This window comes from Protopterus annectens, chromosome 16.part0 (assembly GCF_019279795.1).
Source record: "Protopterus annectens isolate FY-2018-M chromosome 16.part0, PAN1.0, whole genome shotgun sequence".
Lineage (NCBI taxonomy): Eukaryota > Metazoa > Chordata > Ceratodontiformes > Protopteridae > Protopterus > Protopterus annectens.
Genome location: NC_056750.1, coordinates 477,700,954 through 477,714,049, shown reverse-complemented (window position 1 = coordinate 477,714,049; position 13,096 = coordinate 477,700,954). Strand labels below are relative to the sequence as shown.

The following is a 13,096-nucleotide window of genomic DNA, read 5'->3' as shown; positions in this document are numbered from 1 at the left end:
AGAAAAGCCCAAACACGAGCTTCTAGAGGATTAAGTTGAAGGAGGTGGAAAAAACTGCCCAAATGGCCAATAAACTACAATTTCTGGGCCATAGACTTTGTGGTAAATAGGCAACCTAGTGCTTACCACTCCCACTAACAAGCTAGAAGGCTTCCCTCTGACCAATTAAAACAGCACACTTTGGCTTCTTTGGCTTATTAGAGTTACATACATCCTTTCTTGGTTGTAAGTCAGTATACTTTCCTAGCTTATATAAGTAAAAAAGTTTTAGTTCTCTTTTCCAAATGCATAAGGGAATAACATTTTTTTATTTCACCAGTGCCGGTTTTTGTGTTTTTTTATGTGAAATACATTGTTTCTGTGCACATGGGATGTGATACTATTTACTGCAATATTTCTGATAGGCTCTACACATTATTCACATGTATAATGTATATTATATATCAGCATGTGAGATGTGCGTGTGTCATATATATATGAAAACTCATGATACTGAATCTCAAAATATCTAATAATCCTATCCAACTAAAAATACCCTATATCATACACCCCAATACAAAACCAAGATTAAGTATCATTTTGGTAGTGGTACTGTTAGATAAAAGGCTTTAATTACATAATATGTGTGGCAGATGTGCTTAAAGGTGGGGAACCTATTGTCTCAGAGTTGGCGAAAATGTCCCTGAAAAATTAAATTGTACAACATTACTTACATACTGTAGGACTAGCTACATACATGGTTCCAGTAATAAAGGATATCATTCCAAAAGAGTAAATCCTTTTGTAATATCAGTCCATGTTCTCAGGAAATGGACATTACTCTAGTTATCAGCTAAGACAAACACAAAACAGCTATGTTAACGTATTCATCAGCTTTTAGTCTAAGCACCAAAGCCAATATACAGATAACAGTACATGAATGTAATGGTTTGTCCTTCAAAGCAAGAATCACTTTGATATTGACTACAAGTACTTGGAGATGCACTACAATAAGAAGTGGAAGTCATAATTTAACCTATGTGTAAACATCACATGCCAGTTTGAAGTAAAATGTAAATAAAATAAGCATCCATTGTTTCACTCAACAGCATGACAAAAAGAAACAAGCACTGCTGTACTGATGTTTCTGATAGCACAAGCCAAAGTTTTTTAATTAAATCACCTGAATGCATTTTCTACTAAGAGTTAACATATTTTCAGATTTGGACTTTTCATATGGAAACATGTAATTCTCAAAGATAAAAAAGCTTTCAACTGATGCTGAAAATAAATATTTTCCCCTTATCATCAAAACGGAGATGCACTATTGTAAAGGTTTAGTTATTTCTAGCCTGGCTTTGCCATGTAGAAGGATACAGCTCTGATTGCAACCCAGGAAACCAAGGTTTGAACAGTAGTCCTGGCACTAGAAGAGTCTGACATAAATAGAAAGGGGTGAAGGGGTATGGCCTGCTCACCTCTCCTGTGGGAAAGTGGGGTATGTGTGCAATACACGGCACACAGGACAGTGCAGTTTCCTTGGTGGAGACCAGAAAGATACCACCATCGTTTTGCAGGGGGAGAGTTGACTGGAGGAAATGTCTGTTGCAGAGGTGATGGATGCCCTCTGTTGTAGCCACTGCATGCTCCTCCCCAGTACCTCACAGGGTATGCATGGCTAGAGTCGGGGAGAAAAACAGGAAAAACGTTGGGCCTTCCAAAATGGCTGCCTTAACGAGACCCCTCTCAGTTATATCTTGCACAGTAAAGAGAATAAGGACTGATTTAAGACTGAGAGAGGGTCTGATGGATGGTAGGCAGGAAGGGGATGTGGGGGAAGAAAATATTTCGTCATTTATTTCTATTCTTTTTATATTATAGCATTACTGCAGCATCATAGTTTTCTGCACTGTTTAATGGAAAGACAGAAAATATTTTTTCCAAAATATCAGAACATGTTTTTTGTGTATGACATGCAACTGCCAATCTCATATCATAAATGAAAAAAAGAGGTGGTAGCCATACCACTCAAGAATACCTCACTATGAGGAACTTTCCTCATTTTGAGTCTTTAAAAAAATCCATGCTCATTCATGATTCAAGTCGAACGGATCTGTCACACATTTATTCCCAGTAACTTTTTTTAACTATCCATGGCAAACAACAGTTAATTATATTACTTCATCAAAATAATGTTTTGTAAGTATTAAGTAACTCATTTAACCATTCCATGACTTCATAGTTGAAGTTGTTAGTATGTACTCCACATTTTGCCATTGGTTGCACATTAGGAGAGTTAGCGTTCCAAACATAGCTCTCAAGTGTACTTCATTACGAGGAACGTACCTCATGTGGGGTCTTAAAAAGTTCCTTTTCCTCAAAGTTCCACATTGAAAGGGTCTGTCATACATTCACTGTTGGGAAATTTTTAACTGCTAGCCATGGGTAAATAGAAATGACTTATATTAATTCATTAAAATATATATTTTTTATAAGTAAAACCTGCATATTTTAGCCATCTTATGACCTTCCTAGTTGAAGTTGTTAGTAAGCCGTTAGTAAATGTTCCACATTTTTCCCATTTGTCACACGTTATGAGGTCTAGTCTAGTGTTCCTCATTTTGGAGAAGGGAGGTTGAGAGCTATGGTTCCAAATGGTAGCACTACCCAAATCTTATTTTAAAAGCCTTATTTGGTTAGTCAGCTCTGCATGGCAAATTCACTGACACATAAAACATTACAAAAATAATCTGTTGTATGCTATTTGAATTTAATTATTTGAATTCTCGCTTTTTTTAATACAACCGCCTAATGACCAACACAAAAGCAACGGAGTGATGTGATGCGACAACACACCGGAAGTGCAAATTTTTTTTTTAATTGAAGGTTGTCGTTTATAAGTACTTCCGGCATGGGTGGAGAGGAGCGGAATTGTCAAAGCATTAATTGTTTATTACAGCTGATAGAATGTCTAGGAATTTAAATGTTGTTAGAGTTCTATGACGTGCTCTATTAGTTTTAGGTAAGGATTGCAGACTTCTTCGATTCTTGTGGAGTAATGGTGCAGGTCATGGCCGGGCCTTAAAGTTTGTTGCTTATGCCGGAGGGGCATCCACATTTCTTGGTTACCATCCGCTGGAGCGCTCTGACAGCATCAAGATAGTGTTCATTTCGGGATGGGTAATGCTTCTCCTGAGGAACTTGCGAAGTCATATGTCTGTCAGGTACGATGGATATAAATGGGAGCAAACACTGCACAACATACTGCTTGAGTAGCCAGCAGAAATGTTACTGGTGAAGCTGTGCATTCAAAATTGTATCCGGTGTTTTTTGTTGGCAACTGATTTTCTTCTTTCTGAAATTAAGACATCAGTGTTTTACTAGTTGTGCTTTTAGTTTCTGTAATGCCAGCCTTTACACGAGTATTGACGATGGGTGCCTGTAACTCGTTGGTTTGGGATAATTTAGAAGAATTATGTTAGGATGTACAGTATCAAACTCCGCGCAAGGCGTCCTTCGGGCAGTGAGTGTATGCCCAACCCAGTACCTGATCCAGACCAAGAGGAGCAGGCAATGGCCGATATTAAATGATGGGGTGGCACAGCATTCAGCCACGTTTCCTCACACCACTTGGTTGGGTTGCTTGATGTGTGGAGGCTGCACATTTTTCCTTTTCCCGCGTGGTTTTTATTAGGTATTCTATTTTCTTCCCACATCTCCAAGACATGCTTTGGATGACTCAAGTGTGTGTGTGTACGCGCGCGTGTCCTGGGTTGTTTGGGTCCGCAGGTGAGATGATATTCTTTGTTTTAGCCTATTGACCGCACAGTGGTTTAAGCGGATAATCAGAGACTTAATGAATGAAGAATGAATACGGTAACTTAGTCTTGGAGAAGGGGTACTGAATTTTTCCTTAGAATTTGTGTGTGTTCTTGAAGTTGTCATACACAAGAAAGGGGGTGGCTGCAAAAAGCTTTTCTGAGTTTTAATGTCACAACTTCCCAAGAGAGTTTGTTTGGTTGAGATCACTTTGTCATTTAGTGATCCATACACTCATGGAGTCCTTGTCCAAAGTGCAAGTCAGACCTGCGTATTAGTCTGGCAAATTGTTGCCTCTCAGTTCATGCATGCATGGTGCATGACGTGTGATAAAAAGTGTCACTCTTACTGGATTATTAACATGTTTTAAGCTGCGTATGTCATTGTTTACTATTAAAGCATTGTAAAGTGATGAAAGCTTAATGTCTTATCTTTGTTTTCCACAATTATGTGGTGATTCTGCCACTGAGTCTTGAAGATTAAATGGATCTCTTGGTTGTTTTTCATATACCTGGCTACAGTATAGCAAAACAGATTTTTTTTGTAGTAACTGCTGTAATAGAACTGTTATACATTGGTTTTTTTTTTTTGTATTTTTAGCGGTGCACAACAAGGCTGGTTTGCTTTAACCTTTTATTTTAGAATTGTTTGTACTATTTTTCCCAAATTACTTTAGGAATTTTATTTTCTTTGTAGATGAAACTATATATTAAAATCCTTAAAGGAAAAAAATCTAACTTGTCAATTAGAAGGTGATGCACTTGCTTTGGTTCAGAACTCCACTGAATCACGAATTGTTAAAGAACTCCACTGAATCACTGATTGATAGAAACCATGATTGATAGAAACCATTGTACTCTGAGTGTTTTTTTGCAGTGGAAGTTTATATAAAATGTTCTCTTTATTGCAATGTACATACTGATAGCTTAGTGTTTGTGATTTGTTTGAGTGATGAAAATATTCATATTGCAACATTCTTGGTGCTCATTAATTGTTTTGATCGTTTGCTTTGATTTATCTGGATACTAGAAGCTCCCAAAAACTGACCTACTTGTTCAGGATTTGCACAGCTTAAAAACAAGGGTATTGTGTCTAGATCTAGGGATGTCACTGTCGTCCATTATGCAGCCTGTGTTAGGCCAGTTACTGAATGTAATGTCCCCTTTGGAGTATATCTGTCCAGATACATGCAACAACTGGAACACCCATATCCATTCCTTACTAAAAGGATACAAGGTCTAAACAACATTTTGTATGTGAACCGACTCAAAGCCCTGTAACTGTACTCTGCATCCTCCATATTACTAAGAGGTGACATGTGTCAGATGTATAAGTCATCCTTTGACCTAGAGCTGTTGGATTTCCTGCACAACTAGTGGCGTCAGAAATACTTGGTCTAGGGTTCTGCAGCATCAACAGAACTGTTTGGAGGGACAGGTATATCTCGCAGAGAATCCCACTACTGTGCAACAGTTTCCTCATACACACAAAATTAAAGTTCATCTCTGTCAATATTCAAGTACGGTTTGGATCTGTGGATGGAAAACAGAAAAAGTACCCGAAGACTGCACCCTGTAGTAGTTAACAGGCACAGGGAGCTCCTAAATGCCTTATCTCGTGCATGGATCTCCTCCAAATTATCTATGGTATGATCATACTTATTTTCATTGCAGGTTATATATAATTATCAACCATGGAATAGGTAAGGCTGGTCTCTCACCAAATGTGATGGATATTTCGAGCACAAAAAAGGAAAGTGATTTGGCTTAAATATCCTGCAAGGGCACCTAATGTACTTGCCTATAAATTATGAACTGTGAGGGTGTAGCAGATACTTGATTGCTTCTGTGACCAAGAAGTTTAGAAGTTAAAAATGCTACTTTTTGGTTATTTGCGGTCATTTATGATGGACTCGAGCTGTGAAACCTCATGAAAAATTGATTTGTAATTTCTTATAAATCTGTTTACCAGTAACATTTTACTGCGACATTCCAAAAAAAAAAAAAGACATCTTGTGTACAACTGCTCATTATTTATAGTACATCTAATACATTACATGGAATAGAACATATTTGTCAAGGACATAATTATAAAATAAAAAATTAGTCAAGTTTACTAGAAAAAAATATAATAATTAGGTAAAATGGTGGTCCATTATCAACGTCTTTAATAAAATTGAAATAACCGATAACTTTTGTCTCTAGAGGAGATATGTCAGACAGGTGTAAATTAAAAACCCACCTGTTTTAAGTACTCAAAAGCCCATCACATGACCATCACATAGCCAGTAATAAAAGATATAGAATATTGTGTAAAACGTATTCAAATTTTTATTGAGTAAACATAATGTGGTCATTAAAGCTCGGGTACTCTGGACGCATTTAGCAATACTTGCCAGTGATCTTTTCTAGAATTAAGTTCATCTTGAGTTTCAATAGTCTGCATTTCAGAATCCTTTCATTCCAATACTAAAAATAAAGACTTTTTAAAATTCATTCATTCGGATAGTGAAATGCTTATAAAGTATGTTCTTGTTTGTGTTAATTGCATGATTGAGTACATAGATCCATTTAAACAAACTAATTTTCAAACTTCCTATATATAGCATCACACAAAATGCAAGAGGCAACGTAATTCAGACAATAGAATAACCTAGTACCTTATAAGCTCTTTGAGTATTAACATGAAAATGAAGGTGCATGTTCCATGAAAACATCCCCCAAACATTCTTTTCAGGATAGCTAATATTTATGTGGCTTTTCAAGACCATCTTTACAAGTGTTTATTTTTTTAAATAAATATAGGAGCGTCCCCTGCGATATCTTAATATTAGGATTAGCTATCAAAAATTTCCAAATATTTGAAATGTTTTCTTGTATCCCAGGGTTATCTGGACTATACATAACAACAAAACCTACTTGTGTGTTACCATATCCTTATTATCTGATATAATTTTATGAACATTGACCAGTGGCTCATAAATGTTGGACCTACTAGCCATAACCTCCTGTAATACTTTGTCAGTAAAATCATTTAAATAACATCTCTCCAAAAATCTATTCTTTAACAAATCATTTTTTGTTGTAAAATATTTCTCGACCATGAGTGTACTGATATGGATCATTTTACTTTCCACCACATTTTCATTAACTGAAAACAGTTGCATATTATGCATACGCTAATTTTGAGAAATATTATAGTAGCAAACCTGTGGTTGACTCTCTTCGTTAAGCAATTTAAAGTCTAAAAGTTAATGTTTAAATTGGCAGTAAATTTTAAATGAAGCAAATGTGTAAAGAAGTTTAAATACTTTTTTTATGCACACTTTTTTTCCATTGTGGAAGCACTAACCTTGCATAACTAGGAGCCATTAAAGCCCCTGTTGCTATACCAGTCAGCTGCTTAAAATAAATTTCCTTACAAACAAAATTAGTAGTTTTGTCTTTGCAAAGAGCTTCATTATTGCAGCAATTAAGATTGATTTCATAACATGTAAGTTACACAAACAATATTTCTTCTTCCACGTAGTGACTGGGAGATTCATTCCACAACATGGATACTGACTTTTCCTGCCACAGCATGAATGCTGACATCCCACTTCTGTTATAGCACTGTATTCCATCGTTTCCCTTTCCAGTCTGATCTACTCTCCCCTAACAATGCTGTACTTCCTTAGTCAGACAGGCCACTCCTACAGAGGGTGTGTTGCCCCACCACTGCTAGGGAGCAGTTTGTGTAGAATGTGCTATTCATCTGTTCAGAAAGCTCATTTGCACATCTAGATGGCCAGATCCAGGATCTTCTCCACTTCAGCATTAAAAGCGGTCATTATTAGTTCCGTGTCTTTCTATTTGGTCCTACCACATCGCTCAGGGTGGTGAATTTTGCATCTTACCTCAGTCTGAAGGGCATTACTAGTCTTCCTTTACCTGGACAACTTGGTTCTGACCACTACAACAAAGGAATAATTGTTTAGAGCAAAGACTGACTGCAGCAGTTTGCAGCCTTGAGTGTATCTGTGAATACAACAAAATCGCAACTGAAGCTGCCAGAAATGTAGACAGTTATTGGATGCCATCTCTATACTGGGACTTGTGTAGTCCTCCTTCCACCGGACAGAATTACCAATATAACATTCAGCATCCACATTCTTCTTTCATTTTCCTGCCTGTTGGCTGCTCTGTGCCTCAAAACTTTCTCTAGTACCAGTGACAATTTTTTTAGTTCCTTTGCAAGATACAGAGTAAGGACATTTCTGTTTAATTAGATAGCAGATACAGTGTCCTTTCCAGTTTGATTAAACATCTGGCATCAACATCTTCAGTGTTTGCTTCAATATGATGGAAAGAGACGACCCTGTGAAAGTTTATTTCCTTCACCCAGTGTGACAGTTGCCTTGTGATTGTGATTTGGGATGGGGGTCATTGTTTAGTGGAGTGGTCGAAGGGATTTCAGTGCAACAGGAGACCTGTCTGCACATCAGCATCCTGGAGATTAAGGACCTCTGTGTACAGACCTGTCTTCCTGAAGGTCCAGTTGTCATCTGCTCCAATAGCATTGTGCTTGGCTTGGTATATCAACAAATAAGGGCAATCTCATTCCTGTGCCTTATGTTGAAAGACAGTGAAGCTATGAAACTGACCAGTGTCCATTTTCTGACTGCAAAATACATTCCTGGTCAGGTCAACTCTGTTGCTGACATGCCCAAACAATAGTTACTGATATCCTACAAGTGGTACCTCTGGCAGTTATTGGCATGCACTTTCTATGACCACTGCCAAATGCAGCAGCTATTATTCTGTAATGCCCCAACAAGAAGACACATTCAGTATGCTCTACTGCAGCACTGGCCACTGGGTTTCCTTTAAGAATTTTCCCTATGTCCATTTATAAAACAAAGCTGCACAAAGCCAAGGTCATCACCCATTGTCTTGTTTTGGCACAGGTAAGTTTGGTTCCCCTGCTGTGGTTTTACTGGTTACAGAAACCTCTCATACCTCACAAAGGTTTACTGCATCATTCTGGAAGCCATACTCGGACCTTCAGCCCCGTAGGCTAACTGCACAATTACTCCACTTTCATTAATGGTCAGGGATCCATTGTTTCCTTAACTGTGGTTCAGATTCTTGTGATAACCCAGAAACTGTCTAGAAGTCATGTATACAGAAGAGGATAGCATTTTCATTATGAGCTACTTGTCTAGCTCCATTCTAAGTTTCAGTTCCAACAGTTCCCTCTTTTTCCATGTTTTTTTTTTTTTTGATGGGAACCTTTATAGTTAGACCTCTATCATTGACCCTTCCTTTTAACTGAATTTAAACTTTGTGATTAAAAACTTGGTACTGTCCACCATTCATACTGACAGTTAAAGCAGATATTTGCACTTATCATGGAATGATGTATTTCTGGTGGCAGCTACTTGGTCAGAAAATTTTCAAACCCTTGAGCATTTATCACTAAGCGTAACTGTATCGTGTTTTGGCAGGATAAGGGTTCCTTACAAATGACTCCAGATATTATGCCTAAATTATGAGAACTTGTTCAGTTATTCAAACATATGAGAGTATTTACTTCATTGCCTATCATCATTTATAGTTTTACTTTGAACTAATGATGTATTTAATTTCATTTAATTGAAATTGAGTGGGATAGACGTCTGATCTCAAATGGACCCATTCTGGGCTCAGTCTGCATGTAAAACAGAAAACAATCCAAAACTGCACTACCTACTCAGTTATGTAGACAAATCAGATAACACAGAAGGAATTAACAATTTACTGCATGTACAAAGTATCAAAACAATACGAATAATGGGTGAAAGAAAAGATTTATCTCTAGTATATACACAGATGGGAATATGTTAGTAACTGATATCTGTTACTGACTGATGATCAACATTCCCAGATAACATTTATGCATCTGCGCACCCCCCCATCTCCAAATCTTACCAGAAAACCAAGAACACTGCTTCTGTGGTACAGAGTACCATACCAGGATGCCTGCTGTCTAGCCTAAAATAGGATCTGTCAAACCCTCTACTGAGACTATTCAATATCGGTCTCCAAACAGGTTATGTGCCAGACTATCAACAGTTCTCCACTTCCATAACTGATGGTTATAGACCCATAATTGTGGTGATTCACCTTTGTAAGGCTATGGAAAGGACCATTATGGAATTAATAAACAAGGACATAGGCAACCTGCAAACGCTTGACAAAAGCCAATTTGATTTTGTAAAGGGTAAATCCTAGCTACTGAACCTGGTTGACTTCTTCGGGAAGGTGACTGACACTGGATGAGGAGCAAATCATTACCTACAGCATATTTTGATCTTGTTAAGGCATTCAACACTATTCCATTAAGCTATGGTTCATAAGCTCTCCCAGCTGAATGTTAATTCCTATGTAATTCAGTGTATAAGAAACTGGTTCAGAAATAGAATTCAGGAAATTAGGTTTGGTGGCTCCATCTCCTTCAAAAGACTAGGCACCAGCAGTGTACCACAGGGCTGTGTTCTTGGTCCCACTCCTTACCTCTCTGAGGTCAAAGCCAGTGTTAAGGACTTATGGCTGCAAATTCGATACCATTATTACCTGTATAGAGGAAACCAAGATCCCCTCTAGGGTCTTTGCTGTACAAATAGCTGCTGCTGAAACCATGGACTAAAGCTAAGTACCAATAAATATTATAGTCTCTCTCAGCAAACCTGAATTTCCTTGCAGTTGTCATATTGACAACACTCCTATGAAAGTTGATCCTATGTTGACAACAAACTGTCCTTTGACCTCTACGTATCCACTATTGTAAGAAAGACCTTTTTCATCACACAGCTCATTTCTATAGCTATGGCATCCAGAGATGAAATCATTCCACTGTACATGGCATTTATTAGATCAGTTGAGTGTAATGCCCTTTTGGTCATGTACCTTGACACAACTTGAATGCTCACAGCATTTTCTCATCAAGAAAATCAGAGGTCTAAATCATAAGAATTGCACAAAACACCTCAAAGCATTACTCTATTCTCTGTAGGTTGCTGAGTGGTGACTTCTGCATATTATACAGAGCTTCAACAGATCCTCTCAGATGTGCTGCACCTTAGCAAGACCCTTGATAAGGAGATCATAAGCATATTCTATTTATGCTGCAGAAGAGATTGAGGGGTAGATATGCATCTCTGAGAATACTATTACTTGGGAGTCTTCCTGTCCACATAAATTGCTTCTGTTACTCTCTTGAAATGTAATTTGGATGAATGGATTGGAAACTAAGTTCACGCTTGGAGTAGCATCATTGTCTCGTATGGAATGGGTAACTTGTAAATGTTCTGCTACAGGTTCTGTTTAAATTACAAGGGTTAAAAACTTCATGGGAGTGCAAGACTAGGCTTCTGAAGATCCTTCTGAATCAATAATGCTAATACTGCACTCTGAAAACAGTCCTTGTGGGAGAAGAGAGTTGAGCAAGGTGGAATAGAATTGCAGGGGGGGGGGTAGCAGTGGAAGTTGGAGACTGTGGTGCCGTGATTCCAGGACTGCTTTAAGACTGCTCTGGGGTTGTAGGATTTTTGTTTATTGGGAAACTTTTAGCATGCAAGAAAGATTCAGTTAATTGTTTCCTTTGCCAGTTAAGAAAATTAGGACAAAAAGTCACAAAGATTACTTGGGCAGCTGTCAAACTGCATTGTTCACTAGCTATGCAAAGTAGAACAAGTCCTTGCCAAAGGAAGTCTGAGGACTTTCCACATGAATTATATCTAATTCAAATTTTTCAAGAATTCTTTAGTTGCTAATTGTCTGTCTGGCTATCACTTCAGCTTCGCTATAGTTGTGCAGGATGCTGTAACCTAGATATCATCTCAAAGTCTAGATCTACCATCGGGTCTTACTTTTGTTGTATTCTGTCTTTTTACCAGGAGGTTAGAGCTGGTTATTTTTGTCCAGAGGTTAGGCGATTAAACTGGATTAGATTGTGAGATATGAACATTATTTACTCACCATGATGTTAGATCTTCGTAATTCACTTCAACAAGCCCATTCACCTTCCGTCTATCATTATCAAGTCCTCTGTGTGAAGGGATATCGATTAATATTTTTGAGGCCATCTTAGATATTGAAACCTATCTGTCCTTGGCAAATCCATTCTGTAGAGAAGGGGGTAGAAATGTGCACTGTTGGAGATAGGTGAGGACGTTTATAGCCTTGAAGGGAATTAAAGGTGCTGAGCAGCTGCTGCCTACAAGTGATCATTCATAAGCATGAGCAGGACTGGTGCAGATAATGAAGATCTGTTTTTTATTAAGTATATGGCTTACATTTCATGCTTATCTGTTCAGTCATAGTCTAGGTGGAAATTGTTCCTACCATCTCTTATTAGGGAATGGACTGATAACCGACAAGTTTTTCTTCACGGGCTTAAGTATCAAAGATTCTAGATGGCATAGCCTTTACCCTGTGCTGTATGTCTGCTAACATGTCACATGCCATCATCTGATACGGTGTTAGATTCCATAGAAGTGTCAAACAATTGGGTGTCTATCCACTGTGGTGACTTCTTTTGATTGCTGTTGCTGATGGGTCTCTCTAAATCACAAATTCCTTTCCAGTGCCTAACGGTGCTTGTTGTTCCTTGCTGTCAAGAACATAGGATGGGTACTTCACTGACTGTCTTGTGGCCCATTGCCCAAGTACCATGGATTCCTTAAGCTTTTCAATACTCTGTTATCTATGTTAACGTCTGTCTCTGAAAGCATGGCAGCATAGACTTGATAGCTGTTATTCTGTTATGATTACTGAAATGTAAAGCCAGGTATTTAATTTTATTTTACTGTGAAGGCAATTTGGTGTACTGTTTAATGGAAAGCAGCATTCAGCTGCAAGGTTTTGCTAGTTTGGCAAATACTGTTGTGCAGTACCTGATAGTGAGAAGTTACAGCCAAGTACAATGATGAAGAATATGTTGCAATTTTATGCATTTCATTCATAGCATTTAAGTGCACTTAGTTGAAAGAAAGACTGTAGTGCAAAGTTGAAGTAATGCGACCTTGGACAGGATTGTTTATCTGAATTATTGATACCGCCCCATCTAGAAGCTGTGTTAATTCTGCTGAGTTTTATCTGTACATTTTACATTTGTAAACCATATTGGTTTCTGGTGTGTGTTGTTAACTTTGTTTTTTTTTTTTTTTTTTTGTTTGTTTTGTTTTTTAGGAGATATATTCATGTATATACAAGAAAAATTACTTTTGCATGTTATGTTAATGAAACACTATTGCATGATAGTGAGAAGCTTGTTAGCT

General features: G+C 37.7%; 1 protein-coding gene across 1 annotated transcript in view; it reads left to right on the top strand.

Moving 5' to 3' along the window:
- The first annotated feature begins 2,902 nt into the window (after positions 1-2,902).
- The window catches only part of ZBTB43 (zinc finger and BTB domain containing 43), a 45,658-nt gene continuing 35,464 nt past the window's right edge, over positions 2,903-13,096 (top strand). The window contains exon 1 of the mRNA XM_044057851.1: positions 2,903-3,203. Coding sequence (XP_043913786.1) covers positions 3,156-3,203 — 48 coding nt within the window. The 5' untranslated portion in view covers positions 2,903-3,155. The remainder of the gene's footprint in view (positions 3,204-13,096) is intronic.